The 13,900-nt window shown below is 41.0% G+C and overlaps 1 protein-coding gene across 5 annotated transcripts in view; it reads right to left on the minus strand.

The window, feature by feature from the left end:
- CFAP61 (cilia and flagella associated protein 61) overlaps positions 1–13,900 on the minus strand; it is a 302,051-nt gene that overhangs the window by 242,411 nt on the left and 45,740 nt on the right. For all 5 annotated transcript variants that reach the window (XM_027623975.2, XM_027623973.2, XM_027623974.1 and 2 more), the window contains one exon: positions 7,515–7,674. In XM_027623975.2, coding sequence (XP_027479776.1) covers positions 7,515–7,674 — 160 coding nt within the window. The remainder of the gene's footprint in view (positions 1–7,514; positions 7,675–13,900) is intronic.

Here is a 13,900-nt window from a genome sequence, read left to right on the forward strand (position 1 = left end):
GATCCTTTCCTAGGAAAATCTAATCTCCTAAAGTTGATTCAAAAGAAATAGAAGATCTGCATAAATTAATAACTTTGGGGCGCCTGGGTGGCTCAGTTGTTTAAGCGACTGCCTTCGGCTCAGGTCATGATCCTGGAGTCCCGGGATCGAGTCCCACATCGGGCTCCCTGCTCAGCGGGGAGTCTGCTTCTCCCTCTGACCCTCTTCCCTCTCGTGCTCTCTCTCTCTCATTCTCTCTCTCTCAAATAAATAAAATCTTTAAAAAAAAATTAATAACTTTGAGGGGGGAAATGGAACATTGTCAAAGATAAACCTGAAGTCAGAGCCAGCTTCCAAGGCGACTGTCCCAGGTCTTCGACTAAGCCAGCTATACACATTCCTTGAAGACTAAAAACACCAAGAGCCAGAGCAATATGCAATGGAGAAAGGGCTTGCAACCCAGTAGCAAAATAACTGGCTTCATTTTCCTTTGTTTGTTGTCATTTGCAAAGACTGTGATTTTTAGTAATTGCTTCCTTAGTTGCTTTGCTCAGATTAAATTTGGTCCATGATACTTTAAGAGTTGTCAAAAACCCTGTGTAAACACACACAGAACTCACAGTGACCCCAGTGCAATGGGTGCAGCCCACCAGCAGCCAATTTAATCAAGGGGGAATTCAGAGTATTCACCACAAGCAATTGATTTTCAAGAGAAAAGTCAGCAGGATCAAACAGCCTGTTGGGATGAAAATCCCCTGAATCACCCCTATCACCGTGTTTTCTAGCAACTAACTCCTGACTCCATATAGAGTAATAGCCAAATTACTATAATTATCCTGCAACACAAGTGGCATATCAACATTATTTTAAACGTGGATTTTTTGCATAATCTTTCATTATTATCATTCATCCTCCCATTTGGAAATGGCAAACAACAACAAACTGTGATCTACCCCCAAAAGAAGAAAGGTCACCAAGAGAACAAATAAAAGGGCTATTTACATGTGAATATACTAAGAGAGATGTGTTTTACAGTCAAATACACTCTTGAAATTCATTAAATGCCTTCTCCCCTGCATCATAAATATGGGCAAAACAGACATCACCTACTGAGAAAATAATCCCAGCACATAATGATCATAACGAACATAAATAAAGCCACTTTTCTTTCAATGACCTCAAGGCCCTATATAAAAATGTGTTTGTATTTCTACCATCGTGAAATGATTGGCAGCAAGCACACCAGTCATAACACAAGTCCTTCCTAGTGCTGAACAGGAGAATATGAATATGGTCCCCAGTGATCTTGCTCTCTGCAAAATAACATTCTTAACTGGGCGCCATCATTTGTCGCTGCTGCTTTTAAAAGCATTCGAAAGGACGCAGAAAGCAGTACTTGAATTAAGATGGAAAAATCAGCAACAGATTTTGTTAAATACAGCTGACCCTTAAACAGGGGTGTGAACTGTGTGGGTCCAGGTACACACAGATTTTTTTTTATATGTATACAAATATGGTACAGTGCTGTAAATGTATTTTCTCTTCCTTATAATTTTAATAACACTTTCTTTTCTCTAGCTTACTTTATTGTAAGAATATAGTAGATAATACATACAACATAAAAAATATGTGTTAATTGACTGTTTAGATTATCTGGAAGACTTCTGGTCAACAGTAGGCTATTAGTAGCTAAGTTTCTGGAGAGTCAAAAGTTTTCCTGTGGGTGGGGGGGTAGGCGTGGGGGGGGGCACACAGACCCTTGTTGTTCAAGGGTCAATTGATATGAAAAGGCTCACCAAGACTTTTGAGGCAGTGTCCCTGACAACAAGACTGGGTTTCAAGTCTGCCTCATCTTCCTGGTATGTTACCAGTCCAAAGACTCCACCTTGAGAACCCCTGTAAGAGTTCAAGCTGTCAGCCTTGGAGATAATCACATGAGTTGGGCATAGGTCTGGTATTATATACTTGTTTTATCAACATCTCTAGCAAAGCATCAGAACTCACATGGTTAATTCTAGAAAAGAAAAGTTGGCAAGAGTGGCTAAAGCTTTGAAAGAATGCAATTTTGTTACCTTCATATACCAAAAACAAATTTAGTGGCTACAAAAAGACAATAATATTCAGATTGTGATAAATACAAATTGGTGTCTCAGGCTTTGTATGAGCATCAAGTAGAGCAGACTTTGTTGCCACTATCTGCATAATTGCTGTGGCCTTGTAGTCTTGCCCACAAGGCTCCAGGGAACTGTTAACACAGGACCCTAAGTGTTATGGCTGAATTGTGTCTGCAAAAATTCATATATTAAAGTCTTCACCCCCAGCACCTCAGAACATGACTATATTTGGAGATAGTATCTTTAAAGAGACAATTCAAATAAAATGAGGTCATATGGGTGGGCCCTAATCCAATATTACTGGAGTCCTTATAAGAAGATTAGGACACAAACAGGGAAAAAGAGAAGACCATGTGAGAGACACAGGAGGAAGACACAGCATGGACAAGCCAAGGAGAGAGGCCTCAGGAGAAACAAACCTCACCTACACCTTGATCTTGGACTTCCAGCCTCCAGAACTGTGAGGAAAATTAATTTCTATTGTTTAAGCTCCCCAATCTGTGGTACTTTGTTTAGGGCAGCCCCAGCAAACTAATACGGAGTCCTAGTGGGTCACTAAATAACTACAGAATGTACTGGGTGTTAAAATAGTGTTCTGAGATATATAATGCAAATATTTTGGCAGAAAGACTGCTATGCTCTAAACACAAGTGTTTCATCCATATTTGGAATCCATGTTAAAAGAAAAATAAAGTGAAACAGAAGGCAACCCAGGCATATAAAATGGAACCTTAGGAAGAGAAGCTAAAAGGCTATTTGATACACAAATAAGATTTGACTTGGCCATTGTTTCTTAGCTCCCGCACTGGAAACTGGTTTCAGATGTTTCTTCCTCCTACAGAGAAAATCTGAGGTAAGAAGCAAATGTAAGTCCAAAGAAAAGAAATTTAAATAAAACATAAAGAAACATTTCCTGACAAAAGTAATTTTTAAATTTAATTTAAATTTTAAAATTTAAAAGACAACATTGCTATGTTTTATATGGATACATTATGAAAATCATGTTTTGAAGGGCCTTTTAAATATCTAGTAAGCAACACTTTTCCTGAGTGGTTTGGTTACAAGGGGCTACACTGATTATTCTTTTGAAAGCCCACAAATCTGTTACATAGAACTAAGTTTCTCCCTGCCAAGGGCACATCAGCTCCACAGAGATTCTGCACAGTGGGCCCTGGATGCATAATGAGATTCACAGATCTGAGCCTGAGACTCCTGCTCCCCAGGTCACACCAGCCTATATGACAAACAAAAATTGCTTTATGCTTTTTTTTCCTAGTTTTAATCAGTAAATGTGGCAATGCCAATACAGCTGCGGAAACGCAGGCTGTGCCCTATTTTGCCTTATGCATCACCAAGAAGTTTGCCAGCTCAGTTCTGATTCCAAAGTCTTTACTGTGATGATGCAGTGAATAAAAGACACAGCATGATTTTCAAATGCTGGGCAGGGCCAGTAGTGGGGCCAACTGGAAAAAAAAAAAAACTATTTTGAGCCATTTTATTGTTACCGGAAGAAAATACACATAAACTATCAGGCATATGCAATATCCTAATGTACGTTCACTAAGTTTTCAGAGTCTTAGTATCTTAGGGGATCTTAGATCTCATTTAGTACAATCCCTCACACAACAAGAAAATCTTTTCCTAAGCATCTATGACTGTTTCTTAATGAATCCTTCCAAAATTGGGAGAAACTGCTACTTCTAAACTAGGCTTTTCACTATATAAAAAAATAAATAAATAAACTTTTACTAGCGTTTCTTTATATTGGGACAAAATCTGCCTCTTTAGACTTTGTTCCAACTGGTCCCAGTTTAGTCCCAAGGTTTAGTAGATAGAAATCAAAATCTACAAGTGTGTGCAAAAGGTTATATATGCAATATGAGTGGCTGAAAAATGGAAACATATACAAGTTACTCAAGTAAAATACAAATTGAATGTGCATGGTTAAATTTTTTAGATCCAATGAAAACTTGTGATATGGCTGAAGTAACAAATAGCTAGTAGGCTGATTATAATGTGGGTAAGTAGCTAAAGAGGGAGGGCCACTATATTAGCTTAAGAATGTTGAGCCTTGACATTAATCTGCTCAGAAGGGTGAGGTTGGTGTGGTATTGCAAGTTTCACAGCTGGTGGGGAAAGCATAGACCTTGAGCCAAGGGTTTGAGAACAATGGTTTATTTGGGAGGTGATTTCTGGAAGCATCAGTAGGGTGGTGAGGAAGAGAGAAAGGGAAGAAAAGGCAGCTAGTAAGCAATGTGTCATTATACAGATTACCACTGTGGACAGCTGGAACCAATCCCATAGAGGAACTCTGGGAAACAGTACAAAACTAATGTCGTAGAGTTATCCCACCCGAGAAGTGAGGGAGCTGGGGTATTTATACCTGGACTCCTGACAGTTGTGTAAAAATAAATGTTTTCAAGGCTGATGGGAAAAGACTAGGCAGGCAGTGTTCTGGTGTGCGTTCCCTCAGAAGCAGACCTTGAGTCAAGGACTCCAGTACAACTGTTTATTTGGGAGTTGATCGAGACAGAGGCATAGGGGGACAGGGACATGAGACAGGGAAGCAGAAGCTACTCCTGGAGTGTTAACTTCCTGGCAATTCCAGCCTGCCTCTTGCATGGGCCAGAGTGGCCTTCCACAGTTCTGGCAAACCCCACAGACCCAAAGGTGAAGATTCCAGCACATGGAAGCTGTCCAGAGCACATGCACACACACACAAGCCTGAAGGAAATGGGTGGGCCACTGAGAATTCCTTAAAGTGGTAACTCATTACATAACTTATTGAAGTGAAGAAAGCCAATCATGTATCCAGTGTAGTAGACACACCACTGGAGTTTACAAAGCCACCCAAGATAAAAAGTCCCCTTGCCAAGCAGAGAGGGCTGGGGCTGGGCTCCAGGTCCGCCCAACGCTGATGAGCTTGAAAACCTTGCATGAGCTTGGACGGGTATAAAAGGAAACAATGTCACCAGTCCTAGTCTCCTATATCAAGTTATGAGGATAAAATGAAATAATATATATGACAATCCTTTGAAAAGTAAAAAATACTAAGCAAAATTCAAGGTATAAAGCACAATGATGTGTGCTCATTTGAAACAAGAATTTTAGTTCATATTTTAGAGAAATTATATTTCTTTTAACTTGAGACTTTCATCAGAAAAACAATGAACGGAAGATCATAGCACATTTAGAATTTTCTCTGGAGTCTCATTCTTTGTTGTTGTTGAAGGAAGATGGCAGCAAAATGTGTTGATGACTCTTTTCTTAGATATAATAAGCTGATGATGATTTGTGAATCCATCCCTGAGTTATTTGGAAGTCTATAATAGTGCTCCCTGATGACAATTTCATAATCATCTTTGTATCAGTGAACATAAAGCTGGATTTTCAAAAATAAACAAGGCACAGAGGATAACAAGAGAAGTTTTCCTATTTCCTTCACTTCCCATTTTGTCCTAGATAAGGAATTTTAAGTAAAAATATTAAAGTTGGTAGAGAGAAGTAAGACTTCCTTCAGCTCCCATATCTGGGCTTTAAAGTGTGTGTTTTAAAGTCCAGGGTTCAGCCTAAATTTTGAATTTTGTTTTACCCGTATAGTTTCTAAGATAGGAATTTTCCATTCATTCTACGTATGGAACATCATAGTTGTCTCAGGGCTACTCACAAACGCACTGGAAAGGATTTTATCTTTTCAACTTGTTTTTTATGACAATAGTCACAGGCGGAAATACAAACAAATTTTTTGAGGACTTACTCTGTGCTTGGCACCGAGCTGAGCACATATGTAGATTCTAACATTTAGTCTTCCCAACAACTTTTTGGGTTAGATACTATTTTTATCTCCATTTTACGCATGAAAAAAATCAAGCCATAAAACTTATTTAATGCTGCCTTTGAGAAGAATTTATGCACTTGAAAGTGACAAAGATAACTTATGGTTCAGGATTGTGTCATGCTGAAAAGTTCTTTAGAACACTCCAGTATCTCTTTGCTGAGAAGCATGGGCAAGCCAGCTTTCACTATTAAAAAATAATGACATCAAACCTTTCTTTTAGGAAGAGTGTGGTCGTCAGTACAAAAAGGAAACACCTCTCCATCTGTGGCTCTGTAAGTTCTCTGTAATGAGTATGAACATTCAGATAAGCTCTGTACATCCATGCATGTGGTTCTCAGTGAGGGGATAAGATCAGCCAGATAGACACCTGCCATTGCTTACATTGACAAGTCCTTTGCCACTGCCCAGTGTGTTCTTCTTCCTATTTTTGAACACCCTTGATATCATCCTTCACACATGAGAAAGCAGAGCAATTCAAAATGCCCTGATTTTAACCTTAGAAGGCTCAAGTAGGTGAAAGGCCAATCACAAAGAAGTAACTATCACTAACAATGATGGTCAACATTTAATGAGCACCAAGTCTGCTCAAGACACAGAGTAAAGTGGTGCCTGGGTGGCTCAGTTGGTTAAGCGTCTGCCTTCGGCTCAGGTCATGATCCCATGGTCCTAGAATCAAGCCCTGCATCCATTGGGCTTTGGGCTCAGTAGAGAGCCTGCTTCTCCTTCTCCCTCTGCCCTTCCCCCTTGCTCATGCTCTCTCTCTCTCTCTCTTAAAATAAATAAAATCTTAAAAAAAAAAAAAAGACACAGAGTAAAGCCCTTGACATGAGTAATCTCAGTGAAACTTCACAACACCCTCATGTAGGAAGTATTAATATTATTCCTATTTTACAAAGGAAGAAACCCAGATTTAGAGAAGTTAATTAACATATCCTGCATCTGTCTGGTTTAAGAATGGAAACACTTTACCTGCAAAGATACCCATGGATGTAGGAAGACCTCATTAAATACCAAAGTCTGAGATTACCTAATTTCACCTCATGAAGAACCTGATACAGACAATATTTAAAAATCAATTTTTATTATTTCATATGGCTAGAAATAATTTAAGTAAGTTAAAAATGACTACTTGCAGTAGACCTGTACTATATAATAATTTGTCAAAGACACAAACACAAAAGCACTAATTGGTGGGATTAAAACTTAAAAGCATAAAGAACTTCTCAAGTTATTGACTTGAAAAAACACATTATATTTTGATGTGTGTGTGTGTGTGTGTCTGTGTGTGTAAATTGCTGAAATACTATCAATTATTTCACAATGAACATTCTTAAGGCAGGCATTCTGAATTTAAGGAACCTTAAGCTGCAGGGCCACCATCTCTGTCTACACCTGTGCACTTTTGGCCATCTGTGCTCACAGATGAGTGCACCAGGTATGATCAACCATGGAAACTATACCTTAAAGGGAACTGGAGAAGGAGACATAAAATAAGCCATCTAGTTCCATCACTCCTCAAAAGGCACAGTGGTATAGAAGGCATGGATGTAATTGCTGAAGTGTTCCTGTGATAGCCACTATACCTTGACTTCCTTTAATGCTTAGCTCTTCCGGTGGCTGCAGAACATCATCGGGGTGTGGGATGCAGAGTCCGTGGAAGGGCCCCAGGTCAAAGCACTCATGCAGGAGCTGCATGTTTACTCTTGAGCACACACTCATGAACCCGACAGCTACACCTTCCACCTGAAACATCCAAAACATCTCGTTACTCTATCAGACCCCAAATGAATTCTCATCATGAAACTTCCAGGAGCCCACAGAATGCGGGTGGTTAGTAGCTTGGCAGGCACTTTGAGATATTTAAGGGAGGGAGGAATATTTTCCTTCAGAAGCTCTAGTGTCCAGTACCATGCATGGCACACACAACATGCTCCAAAATATGTCCAGTGGATGACCAGTGTGAACAGTCCTAGAAGTGGATACATAACTTAGGGAAGTTGCTAGAGTTCTAGAGGGAAAGAACATGTGTCCTCTTTGCCCAGACCTGCCCCATATCCTTCTATTATCCCACGGGAAGGCCAGCCTTCCTGTCCACTTTCTTCCCCTCCACCATGCACAGTCTCAATAAGACCAGTCATCATTCCATCGATTGACCCTGGATTCAGAGATGTTCATGGTCACCTACTCTTTCAGATTGGAACTTTGATTTTCTTGAATTCATTCACTTATTTGATTTGGTGGGGATGTATGAGCGAAGTAAACTGACAACACTTGTTCACCATGTGGGTCTGATTTACAAATACGTCACCTCCTAGCATCCGAACAGATACCTGGTTCTGAACCTCTTAAAACAGTCCCATTAATTTAGGCCTCTGATGAATACACAAGTGGGAAGGTAAGTGGGACAGCGTGACATAATAAGAAATACATGTTTGGTCTTCATCCCTGGTTCCTAAAACACTTGTAATTTCCTGAGAGGAACATCTTTTCTTTTTCCTAATAAGCTCCTTTGGGTAATACCTATGTTTTTTGTTTTTTTTTTTTTTTTTTAAAGATTTTATTTATTTATTTGAGAGAGCGAGAATGAGAGAGAGAGAGCACATGAGAGGGGGGAGGGTCAGAGGGAGAAGCAGACTCCCTGCTGAGCAGGGAGCCTGATGCGGGACTCGATCCTGGGACTCCAGGATCATGACCTGAGCCGAAGGCAGTTGCTTAACCACCTGAGCCACCCAGGCGCCCTGGGTAATACCTATGTTTATGCTAATGAGGTGACTCCCAGAGAATGGGAGCTGATTGTCAGGGAAACCAAACATGTGATTGATTAGAGGGTTGGAACTTTTGGCACCTCCTCCTGACCTCTAGAGAGGGAGGAGGGGCTTGAGATTGACTTCAGTCACCAGTAGCCAATGATATAATGAATCGTTAATGGAACCACCATAAAAACCCCTCAACAAGGGGAATCAGGAGTTTCTGGATTGGTAAACACATGGAGATGCTGGGAGAAGACATGCCCAGAGAGGATACAGAAGCTCAGGGCCCTTTCCCCTGCACCTCGCTGTATGCATCCTTTCCATGTAGCTGTTCCTGAGTTGTAGTCTTTATAATAAGCAGGCAATAGTAAGTCAAGTGTTTCCCTGAGTTCTGTGAGCCATTCTAACAAATTATCAACCCCTAAGGAGGGGGCTGTGGGAACCCCTGATTCATAGCCAGTCAGTTACAAGTACAGGTGACAACCTGAGACTTATGACTGGCACCTGAAGTGGGGGCAGTCTTGGGGGCCTGAGCCCTTTCCCTGTGAGATCCACACTCACTCCAGGTAGTATCAGCACTGAATCGCAGGACACCCAGTTGGTCTAGGGAGCTGAAAATTTGGTTGGTGTAAGCAAAACCCTACACATTTGGTGTCAGAAGTGTCAGAAGTCAAGAAAACAAGTTATCTTCTAATGAATAATTAGCCGATCACACCTATTCTTGGTAGTGATACAAAGGAACAAAATTTAACTCTGTCATAGTCCACACTGACAGGTATCTATGATTGAAATTCTTTATGATGTTCCTTCAATAATTCTGCATATCATTCTTCCCTGCAAGGAAAGCATTTAAAATTTTAAAAGAGAGCAAGAAAGAATGCATAGTTCTGTAGTTAACTAATCTTCCTGTGGTAATTATTGTGCAATATATATATACTTGAGTGTGTGTGTGTATATATGTATATATATGTAATATATATGATATGTATGTATATACATACATATCATATATATATCAAATTGCTACATTGTAAACCTTAAACTTATACAATGTTATACAATTATATTTCACTAAAATTAGAAAAGAGAGAAAACTAAATTGTACATAAATAACTCCTCGTATTAATTATAACTTGAGTTTTAAGCAAATTCTGGTTGACTGATTTGACTGCAGCTCCTGTTAGAAACCAGCTTTACTAGATCCTATTCCTCAAGTGTTCATGCTGTATTTCTTGAGACAACCACCCTGTACAGGAAGCAAAAGAACTCATCATCGGCATTCCCTAGTCCCAAGAATGCAGTAGCATCCCATAAATGTCAGTCAGAGAAAATGGTTAATATTTGAACCTACTAAAGCACAAAATTAAGCTACAACAATACTCAGTCTTTTATATGACACATAGAAAAATTGGGCATTAAAGTATTTGTTCTCAAATGTGCCTTCTAGTCGAAAGTCATTTGTTTTCAAACATGTGTTTGAAAAATAAATGTGAGACTCCCTTTGTTTTCTTCCTAATGCTGGAATACAAGAGGAATTCTTAAAAATTAATTTTTCCATGCGTACTCTTTTCTTTACAGCCCCCCACCCCACAACGATACTAGCTGTACAAGGCTGGATTTACACAGCTGTTTTATAAAGCCACCGGCACTTTAATAAAAGTCCAAAATAAACATTTTAATTTTTTTCCCAAATAACAAGTGATTGTTTGTCTTGTTTGCACTCATGAACAAAGGCTGCGTAGCCACAGTTGTCTGGCTTCTCTGTAATTTTAGGCCCAAGACTCAGCAGACGCTGATTAACCAATCCATCTACCATATGTGCAGAAAGAGACGGCCAGCCTCACTCTCGGCAGGGAAAATTGGCATCCATCTTGGTTCACATGGAGATGTCCTTCTAAGCTACAGCCACGCTGGCGCAACGAAACTTCGATGGCCTGAAATACCTTTTGCTGGCTTCATGGCGAGCTGCATGTGCATGATAAGAATGTATTATTTATAAGACCGCTGTTAGTAATGAGCTATTACACTAATGGCTCATTGTGTTTGGAATTTGATTTCAAATGGCATGGATCACACATTCTGATGAAAATGAGAAGAAACATGTTTTGCCATTAGGAACAAAGATGTAACGTTCTCCAATTCCACAACCTGTTATATTCCCGTCATTCATCCTCGGTTGTGACAATTCACAAAAGTTCACAATTATGAACTGCAACAGAGCAAGGACATATTGTGGAAATGTCTGCTTTTCCCTTTGAGTTTCTTTCAAATAACTATTCTGATTTGAGAAACACCATTCTGAAATATGAATTTGTGGGAGTATTCAAATTCAAATCTTTGTGTGTGTGTATGTTTTCTGGAAAAATAGATTCAGTGAACTTCCTTTACTTGAACAATGAAAAGGCATTGATTGTTGACTGCTATCTATCCTCTAGGCAACAGAGATAACTTTCCACCACAAAGGTGTCTTCCATTATCTTATACTAAGAGAGCAAAACTGAAAGTTCTGCTTATTGTTCTTGTTTCTCCTGGGAGGATATACATTAGGATACATAAAGCTCTGGTTGCTAGAAATCCCTACATGCAGTGGCCTTGTCTTCAAACACAGGCCCATTTAGAGACATGTGTGCCCTGTATCATTCATGCTTCCTTCTAAAAAGCCCTACAGTCACTCATCCCTTATGGGTGACCATACTCCATAATGAGGGTGCTCTTACTGTGACCACTGCCAGCTTTGATCCCCTCTGCCTCATGCCAACAGCAGGGCTGAGTTGGCAGGCTCTGCCCACCCGCAGGTCAGTGGTGCCTGTTCGGACCACTGCTGCCCATGCTGTGGACGATGCCAAAGCAGACGCTCTGCCCATCTGTCTCTAGGAGCCGCCCTTGGCCTCTAACCACCCTTCCCCAAAATCTCAGTTTGGAGTAAACACCAGATGTCAAGGTAAGCCAGGATAAAGTTATGAAAAGCAACTTGCGCAGCAAAGTGATGACTCAAAATTCCTCCCAAGTAGCTATCAAGCCAAAGAAAGCCTGCACAGTTAAAAACCTTTAACTAGTCAAGAGTTTCCTACTTGGCACGGGCATAGATCCCAGGCTTTCTATGTGCATGGCCTGTAACTACCATGGGCCGGTGTGGGAAGAGACAGATCTGATGCACTCTGTTCTGTGATCTCTGGTCAACTGCAGTCACCTGTAAGCATGGCATGTTGCCCATAAATGCTTAATCAGCAACTGGGGCGGGGAAAACCCTGATTTAGCAATTTGCCAATCTCTGTGGTGTAAATATTCCCACCGTGGCCAATTTTAAGCTACCAATGTGATGTTACTGAATGGGGAGTTGGGAAGGGATGCCCAGTAGCCACTATTATATAGTATTTCCACTAGAGAGACGATAGACATAAATAATCTCAAGAGCAAAGATAATAATAAAATAATTAGGAAGTGATGAGTGTTGAGCATTAACTTTGTTTTCTACCGTGACTGCACTGCAAGTTTATATAATTTAATTTTTAATAATGGCTGTGTTTAACAACCAGCTTGCAAAGTTCCTGAGGATTGAACACTTGGTTCTTGTGAGGCAAAATGAACTAGTTCCCACATACCACTGTCTGCAGGGCCAGCCAAAGAAAGTCCAGGTGGTTGGGAAAAGGGTCCGGGAGGCAGGTGGGAGGGGAGTGACAGCACTGATCTTGAACGTAAAAGGTTTAAGAAACCAGATACAGCTCAGTAGAAACTGGAGATGTGCTCCCAAGTCCTGGACTGGCTTCCCCTCTGTTAAGGAGGTCCTGCTTCTGCCCTTCCATTTAAAGATTGAAGTCCATGGTCGCTTCTCCACAGAATGTGAAGTGTCTGATGTCTGAGGTAACATGGCCTCTCAGAAACTGGGCTGGACTCCATTTGCCTCTTTAGAGACACCAAAAGATCCTTGCAGTGCTGGGACTGCAATTTTCAGCCTGCAACTTCCTCCGATGTTACATGCACTGAAAAATGTGTAACATGTGACTAGAGAGGAAGATACGTAGAGGTAGTCACTGCAGCTGCTCTTCATAAGCACTAACACAAGTGATTTGGGTTGAAACTGTCACCTTAAAAACAAAGAATTAAAAGCAATCTCCAGAGTGACATCAGCTTGATGGCGGCATAAAGATGTCCATCATTGTTGTCCCTGAGCTCAACAGCAAACATTCAGCATCCAGCCATGAACAAAAGGGCCTCTGAGGGAGCTGTGGCATCCAGTACCATACACCAAGGGACCTGGAAGAGTTTTGCCAACTGTGCATGAGGAAATAGGCAGACACACCTCGGTCTTGACTATGAATCCTAAAGAGGACTGGGTCCAGCTTGTCTTGGCCATGGTCCAGAAGCCCTTGGAGAATACAGACTTAGATAATCATTTACAGAGGAGAGAGTCTTTGTAAAAAGTACAGTTTCCAGAGAAGTTCTAGGACTCCACTGGAGCAAAAAAAAAGTATGAGTTTGGATGCACTGAAGTGAATGAGAGGAACAGTCTGGCTTTACCCATCTCACCCACCCCCCAATGAGGCACTGCTTAGGGCAAGATTTCTTGGCCCATGATTTATCAATGGGGAAAAGGGAAAGTGTGTGTGAGCGCCCAGCTTCCCCGCCTGTGATGGATTCTTCCAAAGAGGCCCATTTCTTTTTCATCTCATCCAGAGTACTTAATTGGAAGCTCTATGACTTGGGGAGTGGAAAGAGTCTAGGAAAAGCAGCGAATAGTACTCTTGGAGGGCAATAAATGGACCTGATTCCTCACTGCATTGTGGATTGCATCAGGAAGCCTGCCCACAAACTGCTGGAAATATCTTCCCCATGAAATCCTTCAACTGGCCCACAAGTACTGCCAGCAACCTGTGTGCCTTACCCACACATCATCCCACCCCGTGGCCAGCTCCTGTGCACACTCCCAACAAAACCATGAGCAGGCTTTAGCAGACAGTTAGTGAGGACTGCAGAAAATCAGTCTGAGCACCTACCCTTAGAGACACCAAAGGATCTTTGGGAAAATAAAAGAGGTTGTCTTTTTGAGCACCTACCTTTGGGAAAATAAAAGAGGTTGTCAGCACACGGCCTGGTGCTTTGTAAGATCCAGAGAATGCGTACGAGCTTAAGAAGTCTGCCACAAGAGGGAACAAGAAAGGTGGAGCAGATTTATCCATCGAAGATCTGAGAACCCCTCAGGATCTCTAGCAGGGCTGACA

The sequence above is a fragment of the Zalophus californianus genome, chromosome 8, assembly GCF_009762305.2.
Source record: "Zalophus californianus isolate mZalCal1 chromosome 8, mZalCal1.pri.v2, whole genome shotgun sequence".
NCBI lineage: Eukaryota > Metazoa > Chordata > Mammalia > Carnivora > Otariidae > Zalophus > Zalophus californianus.